This window comes from Gobius niger, assembly GCF_951799975.1.
Source record: "Gobius niger genome assembly, chromosome: 1".
Lineage (NCBI taxonomy): Eukaryota > Metazoa > Chordata > Actinopteri > Gobiiformes > Gobiidae > Gobius > Gobius niger.
The window spans coordinates 21679442-21698286 of NC_136852.1; the positions used below are offsets into that span (position 1 = coordinate 21679442).

At 41.3% G+C, this 18845-nt stretch overlaps 1 protein-coding gene across 12 annotated transcripts in view; it reads right to left on the bottom strand.

Moving 5' to 3' along the window:
* kirrel3b (kirre like nephrin family adhesion molecule 3b) overlaps nucleotides 1-18845 on the bottom strand; it is a 143095-nt gene that overhangs the window by 24599 nt on the left and 99651 nt on the right. For all 12 annotated transcript variants that reach the window (XM_079553573.1, XM_079553570.1, XM_079553566.1 and 9 more), the window contains exons 5-6: nucleotides 14343-14493; nucleotides 3780-3885 (exon numbers count right to left, since the gene is read on the bottom strand). In XM_079553573.1, coding sequence (XP_079409699.1) covers nucleotides 3780-3885; nucleotides 14343-14493 — 257 coding nt within the window. The remainder of the gene's footprint in view (nucleotides 1-3779; nucleotides 3886-14342; nucleotides 14494-18845) is intronic.

Genomic DNA, 18845 nt, shown 5'->3' on the forward strand with positions numbered 1-18845 from the left:
CGTAAGGTTAAGGATGCCATATTGAAATTTGTGAATCGGAGGAGATTTAGAGTGACAAGTGTTAAGCAGTGTCTTGCAGTTTTTGTGTGTGTCTTTCTCGGCGCGATCGCTCCAAGGTTGCAGGTATTTATAAAATTGTTTTCTCATTGTCCCTGATGTTTTACTCATGGCTGCATTTTTTTTTTTCCCCTCTAAAATTGATTTAGAAAAACTGTCAATCACAAGGCGCTAAGTGTGCTCATTATGCTTGCCTTAATGCCAGTGCATGTTACTCAGGTACATGAACTTCGAGTAGTTTTATCATACGGTGCTGTGATAAGTATGATAAAACGACAGTGAAGTAGATGGTAGAGCGGGTCGTCGCATGATCGGAGGGTCACTGGTTCGAATCCCAGCTCCTTAAGTGAGTAATGGGTGAGTGGTTCCTTGCTGTAAAGCCCTTTGGGCCAAATGAAGGTAGGCACGTGCTACAAGTTGAGACCATTGACTTCTACTTGAGTAAAATCATAATGGAACTAAGTAAATATTTAAGCGGAAAGTGTTTTTCTTTTTTTTTAGAATTATTCTGTTTTCTGTATTTTCTTGCCATTTTTCTTTGTGAAGATCTGGATTTAAACATTATTTTATGCTTTGCTTCACACAATTTATGGCGTCATGGAAAATAAATCTGACCTTTTTTAGCTCAAAAAGTTACCCAGTTACTCACAGTACTCGACTAACATTTTCTCCAAGTACTTTTTTACTTTTTCTTGAGGTAATTGTTTGGGTCACTACTTTAAACCTTTACTAATGTTACTCTTACTTGATTAAATGTGTTTTGGCATCTCTACCCATGACTTCTGCCTTTAAATACTATTGATCTAAAAACAAAAACTGTTGGTGGGCTGACCAAATAGTGCAAAAATATGTGTAGATTACATTCCCCACCCTTTAAACACGGCTTACCACACACTACATCATTACCTTCCCAGACACATTTTCAAAGGAATGCTCCCCAACAGTTTGAGCCCGAGTCAAAAACAAACAACTGAAGCAAACAACAGTGAGAATCTATGCAGGAGAGAATTGGGTTATTTGCGGCGGTGCCATAAGGGGCTGGTTTTGTTGTTGTATGGCGCCTGCATGTGTATCCTCTCTCTCTCTCTCTTAATAATGTCTGTCTCTCGCCGTTTTTTTTATTTATTTTTATTTGGATCCTTAAAAAACCCTCTGTGTCTCCATCAGAGGCAGGCTGATTGATGCCACCTCGCCATCACAGACTGTCCCGAAGACCCACTTGCCTGTTTTTGTGTGCGTGTTTTTTTTTTTCCGTTTTTTTTTATTCGCAGTGCAAACAAATAGCCATTACCGCTCCTCATTCACTCTTAGCGCCACTTTTATGTGCTCTTCAAAAGTCTGCGCGCAACTTCATTCCATACTTTGAACTCTCTGTCTCTGTATCTGCAAAATATATATCTCTTTTTTTCCAACTGGCAGACTTTTTTTTTTTCTTTCTTTTTTTTTTTGAAGGCTACAGCAGTACAGGCGTATTTTTCACTAGTGCCACGGCGCCTGTATCTCGAGAGTCCATTGAATTGGGTGGTACAAAGTGGAGTAGCATGCTGGGAATAGATGGCTCTCTTGGGGATAGAAAAAGAGGCCATCTGTCTAAGACTTACTCTGTCCTTGTGCCATATCTGATCTGGCGTGGACACTGAGTATTAGCACTGAATAACGGCCGCACACCGCCGCCTGACCAGCTTCCTGCTCTCCACTGTGATATTGCTCTCTGAAGGAGGCGGAGGAGGAGGGATTTTTGTGCAAAGGGTCTATCCCAAGTGGAAAACCTCTCAGACAGGCATGACGAGGCCCTCTAAAGCCCCGAACTCCAATGGTCCATGGGAGTGCTGGGGCTCTTGTATAAATTACACATAAATCTTAAAGGAGCCTATGAAGCTCAATAATGGGTAGAGGGGATAACCTTGGGATATCAAAAGTTATTAGTCCGCCGGTGCAATATTTAAGGCTGTAGTCGGCGACACAGGCAGAGAATCAGGGTGAGCGGAATGGAACAAATATATTACGGTGTGGTAAAGTGGCAGTTTTACCCTCTCTTAGCTTCCATTTCAACAGCCTTATTTCATTCTGCACTCTGTCAAAGTAACCGAAAAAGTCATCCAGAGACTGCCATTGCATCTTACCTCCTTGAAGCCCCGGGGAGAAGGGGCTGATTGTAGCATTGATCCAGTCTCATAACAATAGAGGTGAAATCCCCTCCGCTATAGACGTCCTGTCTGTGCCGCGCGCCCACACAATCAAATACAAACCTTGTTTTCCACAATATCGCCGCTCGCCCTCCTCCTCCTTCCTCTTCTTTCTCCTCTTTCAAAAGGGCAGAATCCATCAGGAAGGGCTACATCTATGTTTGGCCACCAGCGAGTCTGTAGTACATCCATTTCATTTCCCAGTGCTGAAGGATTCGGAGCCACCCAATCCCATTCCTTATTGATTTCACACCATTTAATTTTTCACTTGTCGCTTTTGTGAAAGTCCCACACACAGAGAAAAAGAAATCTTCAGCAGCAACTTCGGTTTGGTGCCGTTATATTTTTTGCAACGCACATCACATCGCAAATTTGTTTTTGTTTGTTTTGTTTTTTTTGCATTGTTTATCACATCCACTATGTTCTATTATTTTTGTGCCCCTTTAGCCATTCTCTCATGTATAATGGCCCACAATTACAAAAACACAACAACAACGTTCACCCCGGATAGAGGTCGACCAATACATTGGCCGGCCGATATATCAGGCCAATATTTGGGGATTTTATAATGCCGGCTATCGACTGATCTAACGCTGATCAAAGCCGATATCGCTGGGACTGAAAGTGAGACGTTTTTTGCAATGGAAAGAGCGAAACGAAGGCTTCAAAATGAGTCATCCAACAACTTCCTAGGCCTCATTGGAACAGAGAAACATTGCGATGAAACTTGGTTAGCTAAAAGTGTGTCAAACACAAGTTTCACTGACTAAACATCAGTCAATATGTACATGCTGCAAGTCATTTCATCGATGAGTTAGTTTTAAGCTCCGCAATTGTATTTTTGATTGCTGTGCAAAATGCCGCGGCTAGCAACAGTATGCTAATGCTAACGGAAGCATGCTAATGCTAACAGCAACTAATCAAGGCTGGAACAGAAACTATGATTGAATCTCCTAAAGTCGTAAAAATAAATCAGCCACTGCTGGAGTGGCCAAGTATTAATGTTTTTTTTTACAGGATTATAGAGTTCAGTAAAATCCACTGTCACCATGGAGATCCGCCATGTTTGAAGCTGTTAGCATACTTTTCCATAAACTAACAAGTAGAAAAAGTGAAGAAAAAAGCCATGGAACAACTCCATTTGCTACTATTAGTAAATATATCTAACACACTGTGGTGTCCAAGTGTTTTAATGTGAACAATAAAGCATCTTATCTCACAAAATCTCCATTAGTGTATCATTGTTGTTAATCCCATGATTCATAACGACATGACATCACGATCCTGAACTCTACAGACCAGACATTTGGAAAAATGTAAATTATCGGCATCGGCCTTTGTTAAACCCATATCGGTCGACCTCTAACCCCTTTATCTTCACTCAAGACCTTTGGCAGTGTGTTAATGTGGTCATGGTATAACTACTATTGACCTTCACTGTAACACTCAATCAGACATTTCTATCTAATAGATAACCCAAACTTTTTTTTATACATAAATGTGTGTATACAGCCTGTCAGGGCACTTTGCTCTCACCTGTAATGTGTGACAGGAGGGTTGGCCTTCGCTGAGCAGTGAAATCTCACTAAGTTGCCCTCCAACACTGGCTGCGGCTCCACTGAGAGGTTCACATGAGGAAGATCTGAAAAATAGAGAATGGAATTACAGTTCTGGCAGCCGCCTTGCCTCTTTTCTGTTATTGCCCACAGACAAACGCTTTGCTGCTGACTTGTTTATGTTGTAGAATGCCAAGAAAAATACACGACATGTCACCTCACCGAAAGAAATAACAGATTCTTCAAGGGCTGTTTAGTCTACGCTACTTCATTTGACAATTTATGTTAATATTTGCTTACAGTGTGGTGCATGTAAGCAAATATAAAAAAGCCAGGTGCTGCCACATGCGAGCCGAGAAAAGCTATGACATCCCCGCGTAGTTTGTCGCACAATTTCCTGCTCAATAATCTGCAATTACTCTACTCTCTAATTCTCAAATCCTTTTTTAATCTTCTAGTCAAGCACCTGGGGGTCTATCACAACTATTTGTAGCATGCTATCAAATTCTCACAGGTGAAGCAGAAACCATGTTATTTTGATCTCGGTAAATTAATTTGTGCTATTATAAGAGGAGAATCAAAGCAAAAACTTGACTTAACAATTACCCTCGGTAAACAGCAATTTGCAGGGAGCGCATTGTGGAATCTGCCATAATTACAACGATAAAAAAACCCTTAGTGGTACAGTACAATTAAGCCCGTTTTCGGAATAACAAGCGTGTGTGCTATGCAAATTGAATAAACAACTTAATTCATCCTAATTGACAAAGGTGGGATTCTTTTTGAAGATACATGTTCATTTCCATATTAATCCTGTCCCATGTGAGACAAAAAGCTATTTACACAGCAGACTCGGAATTTCAAGTAGGTTAAGCACTTTCCCAGGTTTCTAAATACGCCTAGGATGTTGTACTGTGGACTTGACAGAGCAAAAACATGACACATTTGTGCAGGTGCAGTCAAAATGTTTACAAGGGATTTAGCATTTTCTATGAGATGCAACACAACATGCTAGTGAGAGCTTCCTGGTGACTAAAGTACTGTATTGACTTTTATTTCTTCATCCCTGACAACTTTTTTTTTTTTTCTTAGCTACCTCGATGAAGTGTGTTCAAGTTTACTAATGCACTCTGTACTCAGAGATTGTGTTTGGCCCTGCATGAAAAGTAGGCTCGGGCAGTGACATCTAAGAAATGCTGGATGCTATGTGGAACACAAGCACATCTGCCTAAAAAAGCATGTTTTATTTCTGCTATAGTGTTTCTTACGGCTGGGTTAGCTAATCACTTTCCACATAAACCGTTTCTACATTCAGTCTGAAAAAAGTTGAAATTCTATTATGGATTTTTTTTTTATTGCGTGTCTGCTATTTTAATGATTCGGGGGTAATGTTTATTATACGGTATAAAGCGTGTGTACAGTCGTAAGTAGCCCAAGCCTTGTGTACAGAGCGAGTGTGTGGGCATGCGGAGTGTTGGGAAAGTGCTTTTCATCCTGTGGCAGTGCAGATGCTCCAGGCTGGCTCAGCTGCCACAGAGCCCCAGAGAGAGAGGGGTGGTCCAGGTGGCAGATCCCTCCGCACACAGACACACACGCACACACACACAGCCCCTCATCAGCCGACTGCTCTTCCCCCAGGACACCCTCCCCATCCGCGCACCACCATCCATCCACTCTGGTCTGCTCTGTCTAACCTGTACCTGTTATCCCTGGCTGGGCAAGCAAGAAAACAACAACAAGAGAAGAACTGGTTTCTCTGTGTGACTAACATCCCTGGAATGTTTTCATGTAATTACTGCTCCATTATGGATCGCCAAGTCATTATGAAGGTAAACAAATGAAGGTTTTCCTAGTTTATTTCAAATGCATCAGCAAAAGTATATATTTTTTTACTCACAGCTTATATAGGATGATACTCTTCACACTATCATTAGGCGAGTAGGTTTCCTCCGTGTACTTCAGTTTCCCCTACCACTAAAAACATGTACAATTTGCCAGTATGAATGATGTGTGCTCGTGAATGAATGGTGGTGGTCAGAGGGACTGTTGGCGCAGTTGTGTGCAGTCGCGACATCGCTTCAGATTGTCTCCCCCAGGGGAAACTGAAGCTACAAACCACCGAGTGTCTTCTGTAAAGCGCTTTGTGACCATTGTCTGTGAAATGTACAAATAAAGTCCTTTCCCTCCTTTCCTTCCCTTTCCTTTGACCTTTATGTGAATCAGAACTAACTCCCCCCGCAGGGCGCATTGCTAGTTTTCAACGGAAAATCAGGGAGCTTCCTAGACGAGAGGTGAACGGCTCTCAATCCTAAACCATTCGGTCCGGATGGCTTGTTTTCAAAAAACTTTTACTACAGTGGAGCTGCTGGACAACTGAGAGCTTACCCAAACATTAAAAATGAACAGTTTGCAGCACTGAAGTCTTGATCTTCTTTGTGTTTACCACATAGATTCATAGGTGTGGATATGAAAGGCCGTGTGGGTGGGTGTCATAATAAACTGGGAAACCTCTCCGTGCCTCGAGCAGCAGGTTACCTTTCCAGTAGGTGTTTTTAGTATCACTGGTAGTTAATTGCACAGACAAAATGGTGGGCTGAGAAAACCTTTGGGGCAAAATGACAGATGTGGCAGCGGTGGAGGTGGTAATAAAATACAGCGAGAAGCCGAGGAGCCGAGCAAGAGACATAAAAATTGAGAGAGAGAGGTGCGGAGGTGGCGTCTCTGCTAATAGATGCCATAATGTAGGAGCTAATTCACAATGCTTTTAGACTAAAAAAAGACCTATACTGTACTTTCAATCACGCCAAGCACTTCCCAAGACCCACCTCGCTGAGACTTTTAAAGGCAAAAATGCTCATTAATGTCAACCTCTTTCTAATTAATGCACTCTTAAAATTGATTGAGGCATGCTGACTGACCCTCCTACTAAAACACCCCTCTGCCCCTCTGAGTGTGCGCCAGAGTTATGATGACTTTACTGCCTGTTTTATATTAGGGGGAGCAATTTTCCGGATAGTTCCACCCCCCCGTAAAAATCACTTGCGGGAGACACTGGGAGTGTGAGCTGTCAAAAGTTTCACCACAAGTGGCCAGGATCTAAACTAGGCCATGTCATCCTTTGTTGAAGGAGCAGCTAAATGTTGGTTTTAAAACAACAGGATGTGGTTAGTTCAAAGTGGAGACCAGGTGGTATTTTTAGAACAATCCTTTAACATCTTCCTTAGCGCCAACATTGATTGTTCTCTCTCTTTCTTAAAGCGATGTTTGCTAGTCCTGCAGGTCAAGGTAGGTATAGGTATATAAAAAAATTAGAATTTCTATATTGGATCGAGGATCTGAAGGAGGAACAGGGGAAGCTCTTAGCGAGCATCAAGCCTCAGCCTGCACAGCGCTGGCTGACTGTCACATGGTTGGCTGGGTATGTTACTGGAGGGGAGAGAAGACTGACGGACGTGTTGATCATGTTCAGTCATGCAAAAAAGAAAATCTCTCATTAATTTACTGTAGATGCGTAGCAGACTATTTACAGTATGTTATGTTACACAGCTACATTGCTTAACACTGTGGGCATGAAAATATGAAATATGCACGAGGAAAAGTGCCTAAATTATCATTTTACATTATCATAAAATTTTTAAAAAAATCATAAAATTAGAACACTTTAACTGCACAATTTTAATTCTTCTTTCTCTCAAATGAATTTTCCATTATGTGCTTGATTAAGCGAGAAGAGCGTGTTGGTGAACCATCACCCAACAACAAATCCTCCCCAATTGCACATCTGCATGTTCTTTATTAATTAGTCTCAACAAATGGCATTCATTTTCTCCCCACATGGCACGGCTTGTTTGCAATGCAAACACACCGAGAAGAACCACGTCCCTGGTGCATTCAATCCCCCCCCTTTCTAGTTAAAATCCGTGTTTCTATGTGGAGCAGTGCTATGGAGCGGAGCCATGTGCAGGAATACCCCACAGTAATAGATTAGATTACACCCCTTTTCTCTCACAGGAGCTGGCAGGTAATAAATACTTTACATAGTTATCCAAAACAATCATTTCTATCACGGAATTAGCTGTATGTAGTTTATTGAAAGTACTATAGTTACTACGAGAACTAGTAGTAGTACTGGGGTCATGGATGGATGGGTCTCACATCTTTCTTTCAGAGTAATGCTGAAGTGAACTTTTCACTTGAATATAATATAGTCTGTTTAATTTTTTTGTGCTTCTTAAACAAACGCTGATTAAAAGTCAAAACCATAATGCACACACTCAAAGCTAAAGTGCAACAGATAAAGAAAAAAATAGCAGGGAGCCGCTGCCCTTCTGCTATCAAATAATTAAAGTCAGCTAATGGACTGGTTTGGACAACTGAAGTCAGCAGTCTGTCCCGCTCTTACAATCTCCCGGCTGGTGTTAAAGCCCTCTTACTCTCCCTACATTGCCTGTACATATTGTATTTAGATGCTAATTTGTCCAACCCCGTGTCAGATAACACTATATGGACGTGGGAATGAAAAGCGCTGAGCTCGATGGAAATTGTGAGCACTGAAGAAATGATAAAAAGAAAAATAGTGCCATAAAATGCATTGGATTTGGGTTTTAATTTGACTCCGCCGGGTAACACGGGGCGTTTGCATAGGGATTACCCTCGTGTGGATTGTTGGGCGAGTGGAATACTAAATAATGAGAGGCAGGCCAGTAAGAAGGAATTAATTGGGTTTGTTGCCATTAATATTATCTTGTTAATAGGGTCATTCCGTTCGGTCAGAGAAGAGGAAATAAATTAGACTTTAACATTTAGGGCAGAAAGTAGGATCCAAGAAACTGGTATCCATTGTAATTCACCTGTCATTACGTTTCTTAAACACGCAGAATGCTAAGATTACTCTCGCTAGTTCCAGTGCTCCATAATTTAGATTCATTTAAGATGGAGGAGGTTGAAAGGCAGGCAGAAAGTCCACCCACTTCATTCAGTCCTCCGCAGGATTCCTCTTCAGTAACGTACACTTTCTGGATTATTAGATTAAATTATAGCTGGCGATAAACATTATATTGGCCTGGCTCATTTTATCAGCCGTGGTGTAGCAGCATGTAGTCCCACTGCTACGTGCAAATGGTCTGAAGGAAAAGAAGCTTCAGCAGAAAGGGATCTCCGCATAATTCACCGTTAAAGACCAGGCACCTAATGTTTTCAAACCAAAGGAGGGAGCTAGTTCATGTCAGTTTGCTTGCTGGGGGCAAAAGGTATTCCGAACTTTTGTGAAACGTTTCTCACATGCCCGTCTTTTTTTTGGTTTGACACGTACGTTTCACAGCTTTCAAGGAGCAGCGTTCTCTGTCTTTTAATGAATGAAATTAACACAAACACAGTAAGAGGAGGGAAGAGATCTAGAAACACATACAACAGTTTTGAGCCTCTTAACCCCCGTCTGAACCCAGCCCATTTTCTGCAGTTTGGCCTAACACAGATCTAAAAGGTTATTGAGGGGGGGGGGGGGGGGGGGGGGGAACGGCAAAAAACAGCAAAATAGGAACAAAAACGTGACAAAAACAAGAATGAAAATAAAAATAATAAAAAAGTGACAAAAATTGTGTGACGAAAATGCAACAAAAGAGCGACAAAAACATGACGAAAAAGCGATAAAACAGTGACAAAAATTTGTGACGAAAATGCAACAAAAGACGAAAAACGTGACGAAAAACGTGACGAAAAACGTGACGAAAAACTGACGAAAATGTGTGACGAAAACGCAAGAAAAGAGCGGCAAAAACTTGACGAAAAAGCGCTGAAAAACGGACAAAAATGCAACAAAAGAGCGACAAAAACGTGACGAAAAAGCGATAAAAAACTGACAAAAATGTGTGACGAAAATGCAACAAAAGACTGACAAAAACGTGACCAAAAACTGACCAAAAACGGACGAAAATGTGTGACGAAAACGCAAGAAAAGAGCGGCAAAAACTTGACGAAAAAGCGATGAAAAACGGACAAAAATGTGTGACGAAAATGTAACAAAAGAGCGACAAAAACGTGACGAAAAAGCGATAAAAAACTGACAAAAATGAGTGACGAAAATGCAACTGACAAAAACGTGACCAAAAACTGACGAAAATGTGTGACGAAAACGCAAGAAAAGAGCGGCAAAAACTTGACGAAAAAGCGATGAAAAACGGACAAAAATGTGTGACGAAAATGTAACAAAAGAGCGACAAAAACGTGACGAAAAAGCGATAAAAAACTGACAAAAATGTGTGACGAAAATGCAACTGACAAAAACGTGACCAAAAACTGACGAAAATGTGTGACGAAAACGCAAGAAAAGAGCGGCAAAAACTTGACGAAAAAGCGATGAAAAATGTATGACGAAAATGCAACAAAAAAGCCATAAAAGAGCAACAGAAAAGAGAAAAAAAGTGATGAAAATGTGGCGAAAAATGCGATGAAAACCCAACAAACAAGCAATGGTCAAAAATATCAAAAAAGTGACAGTAAACCAAGGAAACAGATCTTTTGGATGAGTTTTGTAGGTCTTAGCTTTGGCTGTAAGCTTTTCGACTAAAACTGAAGTGGAGAAAATGCACTTGGTAAGAGGTTAATGTATGCACAAACAAAATATACTGTAAGAGGTGAAAATACAGGGGAAAATGGATCTAAAAATAGATACGACAGCTTTTGAAAAATAATGCAGTTCAGGTCACCTTCAGGTCACCTTTTTATAGGCGGCTCCAATCGATTCAGTGTAAGAACAAACAGTCACATGTTCGGCCTATCTCCCCCCGTCTATGCAGCCACAGTCATATTTGCGTCATTTTGCTCCTTAGCCAGAATAATTATGAACTTTCTGCCCAATCGTACACCGGCAGCGACATTACCGGTGTTTTTCATTTACCTGTCAGTGGCTATAAAGTGATCCCAGATTGGCGCAGATACAGAACACGTGTGCGCTGCAGCAATGAGCCCGGCTTCAATATGAAACAGGGACATTTTCGCGAAAATCAGATTACACGGAAAATGAGCAAATTAAAACATGACACGGATGAATCAAAGTTTCATTTCTGGTTGTTCCATTGGTGTGATGCCTAATTTGGACGCGGTTGTCAGTAGCAGCACTGGGGGCTCAGCCAAAAAAAAAAAAATGTGGCGAGCCTGTCACCTGTCTGTCCCGCTGAGGAGGTAGGGGCTTTGATTTTGACACGGGAGGGGGCGATGAGCGGATCAGCCTGTGGGAGACAGTTTAAATCTTGACAATTAGTGTGTGCCGTCGCCCGGTTTGATCTCACACTGAGACAAATGCTTCCGGGAGCTTTAATTGTGTAAAGAGCACTTTTTTTTTATTGGGGGGGGGAAATGTTAATTACAAATGTGCCGCTCTCATTTTTCAGGGTTAAATCATGTGTCCAGGAGCCAGGCTGCTGCTGTGATTATGACAAAAGTTCACTTAAGTCGAATATGATAATTTAACACAAAATCATTTCCCCTTTTTCTCTCTTTTTTAAGTTCATTTGGCTCCTCTTTGGTCTGGGGACTGACACAAAGAGAACATTTCTTTGTGATCGCCAGTGGCTTCTTAATAAATAAATAATTGAAAGTCAAATTTACCAGTACAAAAGTTTAAAAGTAGGGATGCACTGATCCAATACTGGTATTGGATATCAGAGGCGATACTGGAAAAAATACGATATCGGGTATCGGCTACAAATATCCGATACTGAACCGATACCTGTTTTGGCTAACACAACTTTCACCAACTAAATCAAAGTGAATGTGGACATGCTGTATGTCATTTTGAAGGGCAGAACCTGGCGAATTCAATCGCTGAGTAAGTTTTAACCTGTTCGACACTGCTGAAGTGGCCATGTGTATATTTTATTTCATGAAATGCTGTTAAAGAATAACTGATATATTAGTTATGCATACGTTGTAATTAGTGATGCACGATAATGCCAATTTGAACCGATAACCGATAACCGATAATTCCGCATGTCCCGATACCGATAACCGATAATGACACCGATAATTATATATATATATTTGCACTTTATTTTGTGACAAGAACTCACTGTAACAGTTCACAGTTCTGCCCAAAATATATTAACTCTACCAAGCAATATACAAGTGTATAAATATAAATCAAATAATGAGTTTTACTTTGGGTTTGGGTCTCCACCTTTTTCTAAAGCTCTGTTTTTTTTACAGTTCCATCATCTGAGCAGGTCTGACTCTGTTCATCTGTGTCACATCTTATGAACAGAATAATATTACTACTACTACTACTTAATTCCTAGTATTTTTCTTTTTGTTGACATCATACTAATGAATTCTTATTTACAATACTGGAATATAATCCTGCATTGGGATCATTTATGCATTTGTGCCTCGTGTGGTAAAAAAAAAAAAAAACATAGCTGCGTGGCTCATTTCATCAATGTAAAACTCCTCTCGTTCATAGCGCTTTAATCGCGGGGCTGTCGTATTTATTTGATCAGAAATGCTAAGATAATACATGGGTGTTCAGGCCCCGCTGTGTTCCAGTAATGCTCACTTACGTGAGCGGGTCCGCGGTTCGCATTTCCTCGTCTTTTTCTCATTTTGTTGCGGTGCTAATGTTGAAGTTACTTCGATGTAAAAAGTCGAAAAACTCTTCCTTCACGGAGAGCGCCTGCACAGCGCCGTTTCGCTGGAACACTCGTCGCATTTTTCAGCTAAAGCCGTGCAAAAGTCGGCCGTGGAGAGCGTATATCTGCTGCTGTAAATGTGCTGTCCTGAGTCTGCAGCAGCTCCGGGCTGCAGGACGTGCGGGGCGGCGCCGCCGAGAGAAAGGCAGCGAGCTGGAGCCGCAGATTCAATGTAATTTGAGCTTATAATTATCGGGCCCAATTATCGGCCGAATTTTTTTTTATCGGCTTTATCGGGGATGGCGCCAAAATGCCGATAAATGCCGATAATTATCGGCGGCCGATATTATCGTGCATCCCTAGTTGTAATGATCAAATCACTTTATGTAATGCAACCTGGTCCTTGTTAAATATTTTCTATTAGTTTATTAATTGATATAACCGATAATTGACTTAATTGATATTAAAATGGAGATCGAGGAACATTCAATGTTTTTACTCAGAGAAAGACACCTTTAAGAAAGTCTCTTGGTTTCTGTTAATATCGGATATCAGTTGATACTCAAAGCCCCAGCATCGGTGTCGGAAGCGAAAAATATGGATCGGTGCATCTCTATTTAAAAGCAGTCGTGGACATAAAGGTGCTTTATTATATTATTATAGTGACCCAGCGCTGGGTCTGCAAGGTCAAATACGCACAAATATCAACTCCCCCCCCCCCCCCCGTAAAACGTTGCATAATGCACCTTTAAACAACCCAACAACCTAGTCTAATGACTCACTTTCTTTGTTGCTGGTGTCATAGAGCATACTGGCAAACTTTATTATGTTTTACATCCTACTTAAATGATACATTCTTTGGATTAGATTTGCTGTTGAGTAAAGCTTATCTAAAACATTACGAGCAAAAAAAAAAAAAAAGCATTTACCAAAAAGTGAGAATAACACAGTGCACAGTCATCAAAGCACACAATGACTAATGAGTTTACATGTGGGCTGGCCTCCCTCCCTGACAGCGAGTGGAAAAAAGATGATGAGGACAAACTGCAAAGGTTGCAAACACTAACAACTGTTAATCACTTTGGCTCCTGTGCCCGTTTGGGCCCAACTGTGCCGTGCCCACTCTCCGAGCCTGAGCTGCTGCCTCTTGTGGTGTACATAATGAAAAGAATGGAGCCGTCACTCATAATGGCCCTCTAAATAGCGTTTTCTGCTTTATTAGTCATAGTTAATGATGTTGAAGGGGCTGAGAGTGATGCAAAACCCCTTTGTTCGAAGCCTTTCCCTCACGGCGAACGCTCTGTGATCCACAAAAAAAGAGACGAAAAAAAAAAACATTGAGGTTGAATATGTTTTACACGCTGGGCTAACTTTGCCTATTTTAGGGCTGGGAATTATACATGCTCCGCAAAGGAGATTGATGGCACAAGTCAGGGAATAAAACATGGAGACTGGTGCCACTTTAGACAGACAGCTGGACGAGAAAGATGTCTCATTTATCGTAGATTCACTCCTCCGGAGCAGTCCCCGTATAGACACACATCAACAAAATACCTGCACCTGGTGGATGTGAAAGGCAAAATCGCTCCAATTATAAATTTCCATCAGACCTTAAATGTTACGGAGTGCTAGTCAGGGATGGCGGATTGACAATTTGCCTGTCTTTGTGAACCTATGCATTTTCATGAAAAGCTGTCAGTTTCGCAGAGAAAGTTTTTCATCACTAACAAAATCAATGTATGTGTTGGACAAAACTGAACTTTCATGGTTAAAGGTCGTTTTTTTTCGTTCGAGGAATGTGTCTTTGTGTTTGTTTCCGTGTTTGCATGCAGAAACTTTAACTTCATACACATAACTTCATACTTCATGCACAGAACCAGTCTTTACGCAGAAGTCTATAAAAGTGGTAGAAAATGTCTTACGCTGAATGTCAATGGTGACACTGGTCTCCTTGCCGTTGGGGATTGCTTTGTTGGACGCCTTACAGATGATCTGCTGTCCCGTCTCGATATTCGTTGGGGATAAGTACAGAGTGCTCACTGTGCTCTCTCGTCTGCCGTCCCTCAGTAAAGTCTGCAAAAGAGAGAGGGGGAAAAAATGACATTCAATTTTGAGCTTTTACAAATAGATTGTAATACATGCTGTATGACTGTTCAACACAATGTCCTCAATGTCGACATACCATGCTTTTTTACATGAATGTGAATGGGAAGTACATTGTTGTTGCATCTCATTGCAAAGTGGGAGCGCCCTCTGCACCATCAAGGGGAATTCTACATGCTTAACTATTGTGCAAATGTTCTTTTTAGGGTAATCAAAGTGGCGGCGTCTCAGATAAACGGGTTATGGCCTTTGGAAATGTGGCACTTTCGGAATCTCTCATTTTTCTGTAACAAAAGCCGGGAAATCCAAAACAGCTGTCGAAGCAACGGAAAAGTTACTTCGACTGCTGTACAGTCGCAAGTAACTTGTGGAACGAAAGTACATTTTGCCCGATAGTCGCGGCCGTTGACAAATCATTTTGAAAAGTACAATAAATATGCAAAGCTTGTTCCAGTTTGTGCTCTGCAGCTTCTAAAATATTGCAGTAAATAATCACCAAACAGTACACTTGCTGTTGTTATGCTTTCCCTTTCTTCTTGACAGAGCTATCCAATAATCAATAGTGAGACATCTCTATGGTGGGAAGGTAAGATTCAAAAGTAACTCAACTGGTGTGGTTTAGATCAGCTCAAAAATAGTCGGAAGAAAGGGAAGGGATGGAACAAAGTGCATTGGATAAGCTTTGAAGGTAGTGTAAAACTGAGAAGGGGGAAAAAAAGACTGGATATTCATGAATATAAACATGCTGTCCCCTGCGGCCAATGCCAGTGGCGAAGCAAGGCAGATTGATTAAAAAAAGAGAAGAAATATGTTTTTGAGCTCCCCTTTGTGAGTCTGCCGAGGCGCGCTCCGGTGCATGGCTTGTCATACTCCACAAAGGAAATCAATCTTCTTTTCAGCGTTCATCCTCTGAGCCCAACATTGTGGAAGCCATCTGGAATCCGCGGGTACAGTCGGTGGTGGGGTGCTCTGGGGAGGGCTGGGCAGTCTATGTGAAGTAGTGCGGGACAGGACTTGAGGCAGCCACTAGAACAAATAGCGTGGGCAACGGGGCAGACTGCGGTCAGCACAAGAGTTGAGGCGCATTTCCACAGAAAGTCTTTAAACAAGGCTCACTGGGCCTCTGTACTTCGGAATACTTTGGGGGGTTTGTTGTGTAAATACACAATGCACGGTAACAAGATTATGGAAGAATTGAACTGCGTGGAATGTATTGTGCTATGATTTTAAAATGGACAGTATTGATCCACTCCACTGTGACAATTTCACAATTTATCATCTGCGTGCGGCGCTGTGCCGATTCCAAGCCATCCAAAATAAAACATAGTGCATGCGCTGGTAACAGGCCACCGTTTTTACATACTGAGATATGTTCTTACCTGAGCTTAGACGAGTTGATGTGTACCTGTCTGGTCTTTGTGCGTGCGCTCAGTTACACACAACGACCAAAGTTGTTGTTAGCATTTGGCCTCTCCCAACATATTCCAATAGCTCCAAATGGGGGTGAAGTTGGAAGCTACCACGCTCTTCGACGGGCACGCACAAAGACCAGACAGGTACGTATCAACTCGTCTAAGCTCAGGTAAGAACATATCCCAGAATGGAAAAACGGTGGCCTGTTCCTTTGAAAAAGTTACAGCACAGTGATTATAAAACTGCCACCTGGATTTATAATCAACAGAAGAGACAAGAGGGTGAAATGTTTGCCTCAGATTTCAGCTTACTAAAAGCAGAATGGATTGTTCCAGTCAGTCCAAAAACACAGACAGATGTCATTGTTTTTTGGGGGGAAAAGTTGCAGAAAGTGTGTAACAATGGAGCTTCGTAAACGATATTTTGAAATCTTTCCACTCTGAAACCGAAAGTTTCAAAAGCAATTGTTTTCAGACCAGCGAAAGGCTGGCTTTGTGCAGATGATACTCATGTTTGATCTAATATGTTTGCGTTTCGGGCCTCGGCTTGTCTTTGATTTGGCTTTTTTTTTTAACACATCTTGTAATTAAATGTTGTTTTTTTCTATTCAAACATATAAGATCTTTTGGTGTAATAACTAACTCCTATAGAGCGCAGACAATTATAATTCTAAAAATACTAAAATGTATATGAACAAAAAAGCTCCATAATCATAGCAAAAATAATTATCGGCTGTCAGACACGGGCTCATTATCAATGTACTCACCGGAGCTAATTATCTCCTTAATGCTAGCTATCATTGTACTTTAGGAGTCTTCCCACAAGAACAGATTCACTAGTATGCAATTAACATTTCTACAAACTTCAAAAATACACCCCTTAAAGAATGTATGTACAAAAGTTCCTCTCCAGCTAAGGTTAACACGGTGTTCCTTTATCAAAGTTCTCATGGTGTTTCATACCAGTCATTATTGCGGCTGGTGGGTCCTTGGATCATTAAGCCCTATGTACAGTACAACACTGCAGCGGGAGGTCTGACGCTAGTGTTATTCATTGCCTTTAGATGCAATCATTACCTGAAGCCATGTTTTCATCATGTTGTGTGCTCGATTTCAATGTATCTGTACAGAATTTGCCTATACAAAGAAACCTCCCAAGCCTTAACTCCTGCTTTTTGAAGACATTGCACAGACGCGGCCTGTGTTCATTTCCATGTGCGGTTTCCATGTGATGAAATTCATAGTCGTGCATGAGTCACTTCCAAAGCAGAAGGCATTAGGTGTCAGTGGCGGGATATGTCAATGTAATATCCCTTCTGACACAATCAGGATTGTTTCCCTCGTCGCTCCGGACCTGTCTCGAGTCATTAATCTTAGAAAAGAGGTTAGCTGCCTGGCACATTACATTCAACACCATGCTACATTACAAATTGATAAATTTTCATATCCTCGCCTGGAGCCTGCGAGATTTAACCACGCTCAGAGATGGATGTTAACAGTAACGATGCTGAGATGGAAATGATCACCTTTTAAAGCATTTAAAAACCCATTTGTCTGATTTAAGCTGCAGCGCAAAGAGACAAAAGAAAAAAGTGTCATTGTGGAGGTTTGGTCTCCAACTTTCATACGACTTCTGGAGGCAAAACACCAAACCTTATCAATTAAGAGTTATAGAAAACAAGTGAAACCGGAGTAAACAATGACGAAATGACTTTTGCTTGCATTAAAATCAGGCACCATTATGTTGCGCGGTGCCTTATTGTAATGCCTAATCAAATGATTGCTCTACTCACAGTCCGACCACTTGACCCAAATCAATGCAACGCAGGCACTTACAAATGAAGCGTTCTATTTTCAAGATCAGTGTGTTTACAGTCTTTGTCGGAGTATAAATAATTAGGACTAATTGGTGCTCGAGATCTTTTTTAGAGCTGCAATTGGCGTGTCCACTTTCTGTGAACGATGAAAAAGCAAAAGCCAATGTTTTTTTTTTATTTTTCTTTAGTAATTACACTCAACATCCATTAAAAGATGAGAGAGCAATAAAAATAAATACAATCAATAAAAATCAGGAAATGCTTCAAAGAGGCTCTGAGCGGGAGAACGGTAATATCTTTTTCAGGCTGAATATTGATACCAAATATTTCATCAACAGCGGAAAAGGTTCCTGCCTGGCGTGGCGCCGTTACTTGAAATTAAATAGGAGTAGTTTATTGCAACATGGAGATTGCGTCAATAAAAAAAAATGGGCTTCGTACAGATGAAAAAATAGATATTAGTTTACTGTCTTTCTTTGGAGAGAGAAAAGTTAGAACGCTGACCGGAATAAGTTTTCATGTTGTTTGTTCTTTGGATGCATAGAGAATAGAGCGGAACGTGATGCATATACAGCTATGCGCGGAAAAAACCTTAAACATCGCCTTTGACTGATTTTGTGTTCCGCATTATGATATGATTCCCCCCCCCATTACCATTAACACTGACAGGCCTGCTGCTCTTCATTTTGCGGGCCACTCTTTTCATGACACATTTTCTTTCCGGAGCTACCCTCACTAACGATAAGCAATGCATCAGGCCGATGGTAAAATAACCGCGGGTTGTTAAGTGTGTGCCTTGGCTGCGCACTTCTTCTTAAGCTGCTCGTCCTGTAAATGGCTTTTTGAGAGGTCACACCGAGGAGCTTTTTTTTTTATTTTTATTTTTCTTGAAGACCACAGTGGGGAGTGATGGCGTGGGTCACCACTATTAGTCGATGCATTTTGACACTAAGTCCTCATGGGCGCATCTGCCGGCGTTAAGTCCCTTCCTCATCTGTGGGATATGAGAGGCCCATCAGAGCGGATGATTATGCTTACAAAATGTCCCCCTGCTGCTCCTCGCACCCCAAAAAGTCATCTTCTTTTAATCAAG